Below are 7,418 nucleotides of genomic sequence, written 5' to 3'. Positions count from 1 at the left end.
ACACGGAAGACAAGCGGGCCTCTCTTCCCCCCCCCCCCCCCCCCGAAAATATGAGTTCAATCATTCCAGACTAGCCAAGGAAACTCAAATGTGATATGAAAGACTGTAGCTCATGACTTGAAGAATATATTGGGCTCTTACAGTCAGCATGCACAACCCTGCCACAGGCTACTACCTAATCATGGAGTCCAAAACCAAAAAGGACCACCATGGGTGTGTTGAGAGATCTCTGTAAAGTCCAGCCAGAGGAATTTTCTGACCTAAATACTGCTTAAAATAGAAAACCCTTTCAGGAAAAATATCTGCTCTCAATTTAACATGTACCAATAACAAGGAATACACATAAACTGTCCCATGGATTAATTATCTTCATCATTAAAATCTGATGACGAGTCTCAAAACGTCTTCTCAGCCCAATTCCTTCTGAATGAAACCTTTCCTGGAAATGGACGTTTGCTGGTAAAGATGTGTGCAATGAAGGAAATTCCAGTCATCTCTAGTCCAGTTATCCCCTTGTTCCTATCGTAGTTGCTACTACCTCTGCAGCTAGATCTCTGACCTTCATTAAGTATTCTCTCTATTTGCATCATGCTATCAACTCACAATTTATCCAGTTCCTTGAGGGAGTGCAGCAAAGTGCCACAAATGCCTGCTCCTTTAGTCAACTCCTTTCTTTTGCACCCACAGCTTCTTGGTGCAGGGGTAAGAGGAACACAGATTTTACCCAGGCAAATTTCAGGTGGAGGGTGTCTTTTAGCAGACCAAATGCCACCCAGAAGGATCTCCCATTGTGTCCTTAAAACAGCTGGTTTGGCTTTTCAGGATTTGCCTGTTGCTGGCAGTGCTACCTCATTAACAAATATTTTGGCAACCACATACTTGTACTCAGGGGGGAACATTCTCCTGTGACCCGTTCTAATAATGCAACCATGTCAAGACAGTCGCTGAGGCAGACCCAGTGCTGACAGACATGAAAGCTATGTTCAGTTTGCAAATATCTGCACTGTCCTGCCTGCCACCTAGAGCAGGTGAAGAAGACAATGGAGCTGAAAACATCCATCGCCTTTCCGCATTCCACTTTTAAAATGCTGCATCTGGGAGAGAAAAAATGCTGAGAATCTGGCAGAGCTTCTTGCTCCATGAAATAGACATTCCACATACATTTAGTTCATGACTTTCTTGTGCATACACAGAAGAAGCCAAAAGAACCCCTGCTTAATTACACTTTTTTCTGTGTGCTCCCTATGAGAGCATCTGGGGATGATCTCATAACCGAGATGGATGTGTCTTGCTCAGTGTCTCAGTGGGAAACCACACCTGAAATCTGTAAGCATAGCAGGAATGCTGTCAGCCATTCTTCATTGCCATCTGCAACAAAACTGTGCTAGATCCCCAGTCTAGCATGAGAGGTCCAAATAATTCCAGATATACAATTTTTCACATGTGATTACAGAAGAGGTCCCATAACGCTGAAGTGTTTTCCCATGCATGGTCATGAAAAAATTCCACATCAATTTCTTATATTTTGTTTATATGATGTTTCAGTTGCAATCAGTTTCTGTCACACTTTCCACTTGTTATGTGTATTATGTGCAGGGTTGTAAGCTTAAAAATTCCTCATGTTTCATCATAAAAATGGCTACACTTCAATAATAAGAGAATTTGTTTTCATGTGCATTTCTCCCTCCAGGGTTAACTGCCAAATACTTAAGACAAAACCTATATCCACTGTTCACACAGAAGAAAAGGACTTTGGGTGAGGAAAACCTGGGTAAAGAGTTCAAGTCTGGGACTTTGTAAAGGTCCTAAAGACATTATTTATGTGTTCAGTGGGATTTTTCAAAAGCAGTGACCTATCTCACTTTCACCTATTCACTTGTTTAGGCAACTAAACAGTTTGTAAAGTCTCAGAAGATGAGAGGCAGAACTGGAAAAAAAACCCCCAAATTTGATTTCTAAGCTATTTTGGTATGCATGACTGTAATCAAATGAACTTAAGGGCACTATGGGTTCTTTTCTGTCCTTCTGCTAGGAAAGCTGATTTCAGGTACTATTCAAATGTCCACTGTGAATGGCCAGGTAGATCAGTATATTCATGTTTTGGCAGCTTTGGGTAATACCAAGATTGCCCTCTTTCACTGTCCAAATATTATTTTTGTTACTGTTTAACATAGGCACCTTCTGTCTTTACATACTTGTTTTTTCTATTATTTACACCATAACTTTCCATTGCCTCTACAGGCATCAGATCACAGACCGTATTTACACAATGTATAGCATGTCACCTGAAGTCGAGAAAGGTCAAGACTTCCCCACCAAAACATTTTATTTTCCTTTTTTGTGGCTTACCTTATACACTCCACAGATTCTGGTCTTGATTTTAGATCCTGGTCTTTAGCAGCCACTCCAAAATGAATGGGGAACAATCCTCCAAGAATAATGTCTCCCTTCTTCTGTGCCCGTTGGTTTGGCCCATAGGCAGCAGTGTTCCAGGTAAATAGCAAAAGAATCAAGCAGCAGCTATATAAAGTCATTGTTCCTCTTTTCACCGGGGGGTTATAGGATGCAAATTTGGAAAAGATGATGTAATAAAGCAGATGTCGTAATATGTAAGATTTTCCTTTCCTTAATACAACACAGAGAGGATTTCGGACACATGTCTGCAGGGAGATAAGCAACAAGGTGGGAGCCACAGTGCTGGTGTTTCTCCCTCTGTCTTCCCCATTGCAAAAAACCAATTCAGCAGTCCTTCCTTCTTCATAACCAAAGCATTACGGAGAGCCCATCTCTGAGAACTGTAAAAGAAAGACATGAAAAGTGATCCCAGCTACACACCAGGGCCCCATGCTGCCATGGTGGTTCTGCTTTGTCAAATCAACCCCTCAGTATGGCCCCGAGGCTATGCCCACTCAACAACCCACCCAGGGCACATACCAGCCTTGACAGAGTATGCCAGGCATCCTGGTGATGCCACCCACACCTCCTCAAACAAGTGTCAGATGCCTAATTCTCTATCACATGTAAGGTGCGTTACTAAATATTCCTATGGTTCTGCATGACTCTGGTCACAGGAGACCTTGTAAAACTTGTGATCAGACCTCCATGAACAGAGTATGCTGTGAGAGATTTGGATGGGCAAGTGGGGAATAAGGAAGCATCAAATGCTGTAAGAATCAAAGCTTTCTCTTAAGCAAATAACTATGATAATCTTGCGGTGTTGGTCCATCCCCTCCTTTCCCTTGATCGTTCTTAACTCTCTGGTTTGAACTTATCCTTGCTAAAAATGAAACAAGGTCACAAGAAAGACTTCTTTCACATTGAAAGTGAGGATGACTTCCAGGGAAGCATTTGAAATCAAGATACTTCTCTGTAATCAATCATGAAGGCTTGAAACTTTCAGTGATCATGTCATTGCAAGCTTAGCTATAGAGCTTTGAAGCCTCCATTCTGGGGATGAGAAATATTGCAGCTTCTCTGTGCTCAGTGCATTTTCCCTGCAGCACATCTACAGGCCTGCCAAATGAAGAACTAACTTAATTATGGCATATGAAAATGGCTATAGCTATGGGGGAGGAGGTAGCACAAAAAAATCACAATAAACAGCTCTTCAGCCTATTTGGAACAGGTCTTAAAGCTAGTAGTAAAAATCTGAAGTTAGTCAAATTCAGAATAAAAGGTAGGCATAGGTTGATAATCCTGAGGACAGTTAATTTCTGAAGCAAGCCATCAAGAGTTTTCAAGTGCTGAGAACCTTTTTATGAGGATGACTTATTATGCACTAAACATGCCTGGGCAGATTTGACCTCTACCTAGGTCAAAAAAGGAACTACTGCAGGGAAACACTGTGATCATGGGGGTTCTTCTAGTAGTCAGCCTTAAAGATTATGCGTGCTGTATGACCACCAAGCATTTGGAAATATTTCATACATTTTTGTTAAAATGAAGGTCCAGATGCAGCAGTCAATGGGAGAAGAGAGATAAAGCTCACATCATTCTCATGCCTCTGTGGTCAACATACTTAGACAGCTGGGTAGACACTGCACTTCTCTGTGGCGGGTCCACTCTAAACTATTCTTTGGTCCTGGCTTGAACAAGCGCATTTTTATTGGCAAGGGCAATCAAATCTTTGGCTAGAGATCAAAATATGTCTAGGCAAACAATTTTCTACCAGGAAATGTGGAGTCACATGGAAAGATTTTGTAGGAACATACTGGTTTTCATATGAAAAAATATGTATTTCATGTTTGCAGCATCCAAGTGACTCAATCTAAAGTCAGAAACTCCCATTTTTGGCAAACTTGACTGCTAGTTCCCTACTCCTGAATGGGGATTTCAACACCATCCTCAAAATCTGAAACATGGACATGAAATGTCCAGCTGCTGCTGACACTGGCAGTCAGAAAACACTTTGGGATGTTCCTCTGGCAAGCCACTGGAGTTATGTCACACTGCTCTAGCCAGGATGCAATATCGTCTATCCCTTGTGAGCATGTTGTCTCAACATCTGACTGGTACCTTTTACTGAGGAGCCTCTGGTATTGGCATGTGGCCCTTTGACAGCAGGATGACAGAATTTTAACCAGAGCCAGGATTAGGAAGTGACAGAGCAGTGCAACAAGGGAGTGTCCCCAGGCTTTTGGGTTCTCATTTTTCCTGGTAGATGGATGGTGGTTCTTGCTTCTTCAGTGCCCAACAGAATAAGAAACTTGCCAAGTTTCAGCTAGGGAAAGGTTATCTTCCTCCCACCACTCACGGATTCAGAAAAGATATGAAAAAGTGTATCAGACATTTTTTAGACTGATGTTCTCTCTCTCCACCTGGCTGAGGCTAAGTCTGCCAGGTCCTATAGGATGAATTACTGAAAGTCAAACAATCATTGCAGTCAGCTGCAGACACTTTCCATTCTGTCCTGTTTCACAAAGTCCTCCTGCTATCTGATGCCCCATAGAAATATCTACAATCATCTACAGAATGGGTGTCTGGTCTTGTGGCAGGAAGAAAGACATGGACTGCCAGCTGCAGAAGAGAGCTTTACACCATGACCCACTGCCTCGACACATAGCTAGCCTTCCTCTACATACAGCCAGACAGATGGTGAATGTGCAGCAAGTCAAGTATAGCATGCATGCTGTCTACATCTGCTCACAGCCCACTCCCTGCCCCAGTGTGAGGACCAGCTAGGAAAGTTTCCACCCACATGGAGAACCTTAGCCAGAGCATCCCTGCCACTTCTCTGCCTGTCCTTTTTCCCAAGCACTGCTCAGATCAGGCAGCAAGGACACACATAGTCAAACTGTTCTACTATTGTCAGTCTATTCCTTGCTGCCATCTTCCCAAGGGCATCCTCCCAACACTGGGTGAACCGATAGCATGGGCTCCCTGAGAAGAAGAGGGGTCTGCTCCCCAGCTGAACCGCTTCACCTGTTTTGCAGTCTGCTCTTCAATCTCATCCAAAGGTGAGTAGGGCCCTCATGAATTGCCCTGGGGCCTGCAAACAGTCTGTGAGAGACTGGAGCTGACAAGTGAGGTCTGTCACATGAACTCTGGTCCAGCTGGTCCCAGTGTGAGTGACACATCCCAGTGGAGCAGGGTGCTCTGCCTTTGGTGCAGCTGATTGCACTTGCCTCCTTACCTGCTTCACTGATCTATCTCAGTAGATACAACTCCTGCTTAACCACCATTTCTGTCTGGCACAGGCATGAAAAGCTATGCTGAGAGCTTCTGTTCCTAGAAGCAACTATGAGCTGAACAAAATATTTTTACACTCATTTTGATTAGATTCTGTGCGTGTTCCAGAATGAGCAGTCACAAGAAAATCAATAACAACAGGCTAAAATTGGGTCCTCTTCTGGACGATTCAGTAAGAAACAGCAGCCAAAAAGTAAGTAAAATACTCTCCTGGGTAGCAAAATGAGATTAAAAACTGGGAAGTAATGCGGCAGTATTATTAAGTCAATTTAAATATGCTTACAGATAGTGCTGGTTCAGACACACCTGTCCCAGTGTAGCATATAGCACATATGAAAGCAGCTCAGAAAGCCAGCAAAAATTTGTGTGTCAAGGAGTCACTTCATGGTTAGAAAGGTTGGCACTGTTTAAATTAAGAGAGGATACGAAGGAAAGGGAAGAGCAGAAAAGATCTGATATGATAAACAGTACATGGAGCCTGATGTGACAGGCAAGAGCTCATGGCTGACACTTGAGGGCAAGGGGAAAGAACAACAACCTGGAGCTTTGGAGTATACCAACTATAGCTGGGAAACCAAGTATCTCAAACTCATTTAATAGGAGACACAGGTCTCCCAGCTGCTTTCAAGTGCTCTCCACGCCTGAGGTTGAATATATTTGAAGATACTGATTTCCTGATGAACAGTTATTAGCTTACTGCCAGTACCCCAAGATAATACCCTCTAGTATCATCTTTTGTTGTGGCAAATCTTCCTTCAGTTCTCTTTTCTTTAATTGGATTAAGATTATGAGCCTCTTCCTTATTAAAGGAAAGTATTATGCAGCCAAAGATTGAATTACCTGCTAATGCATGCCTGAAGACATAAAACTTAGCAAAATATAGGTGGAAATTGTACTACTAATAGAACAAATTAGTGTGGTCTTGCAGTTTTCAGCTAATAAATTAAAAAGATTAGATTATCAAGCAACTGAATTAAGAAGGAAGCTAGGAATCCATTGCTATTTTTTTCCCTTGCAAATATTTCTACATTTAAGACATTATTTAGTATTAGTGCATAAATTCTTTGATTATAAGTTCTTCAGTGCAGAACATGTTTTCTCTGTACATATATTCAGCAAATACAATTCCATCAGATTTCCTTTGCAAGAAAAATATAAAAAATAAGTATTGTCATTTCCAATTTTTTTAACACAGCCCTATTTTTAATCCCCCTCCCCTTTTTTAAAATATTCTTTAATATTTTTTTTCCACTCTGTTTTGTAACTATCAGACATTTTGATTTTGAACTTTCTTGGAACTGGAAGTAAAGTAGCAGCTATCTCACCTAAGCTTCAGTGGAGGAACTTAAAGTGGTTCCAGGAACAGGAGGAGACATCAGGACACTATTGTCATGGCAGAAACAGTACCTGAGGGGGGAGACATGGTACTCGGGGTACAGTCATGGGTATTTGAACGGCTTGCAGCAATCGACACCATTTTGCTAGTTGAATGTATGTTTTAGTTGTCAGACTAAATCACACAGAAAATCCAGAAATGTTCAATAAATCTTTGTTCTTTGGGTGAAAAGAAGCTGAATGGCACATTCATGGCATATATTACTTATGAAGTACTTCTTAATCAAACAGTAACTAACCACAACTCTAAATAGCAGCTGCTCAAGTTCACATAATAGCTGGATTGGAAAGGATCTCAAGGGGTCATGCAGCCTGTCCCTTAGCCTAAGAAGGGC

At 42.0% G+C, this 7,418-nt stretch overlaps 1 protein-coding gene across 1 annotated transcript in view; it reads right to left on the bottom strand.

The window, feature by feature from the left end:
- CASR (calcium-sensing receptor) overlaps positions 1 to 2,787 on the bottom strand; it is a 40,962-nt gene extending 38,175 nt beyond the window's left edge. Inside the window, exon 1 of the mRNA XM_010567518.1 lies at positions 2,350 to 2,787. Within this exon, the coding sequence (XP_010565820.1) occupies positions 2,350 to 2,534 (185 nt within the window). The 5' untranslated portion in view covers positions 2,535 to 2,787. The remainder of the gene's footprint in view (positions 1 to 2,349) is intronic.
- Between the last annotated feature and the right edge of the window lie 4,631 nt (positions 2,788 to 7,418).

This window comes from Haliaeetus leucocephalus, unplaced genomic scaffold (assembly GCF_000737465.1).
Source record: "Haliaeetus leucocephalus isolate CR32 unplaced genomic scaffold, Haliaeetus_leucocephalus-4.0 Scaffold228, whole genome shotgun sequence".
NCBI classification, from domain to species: Eukaryota; Metazoa; Chordata; class Aves; order Accipitriformes; family Accipitridae; genus Haliaeetus; species Haliaeetus leucocephalus.
This window is presented reverse-complemented; position numbering and strand designations above follow the sequence as displayed.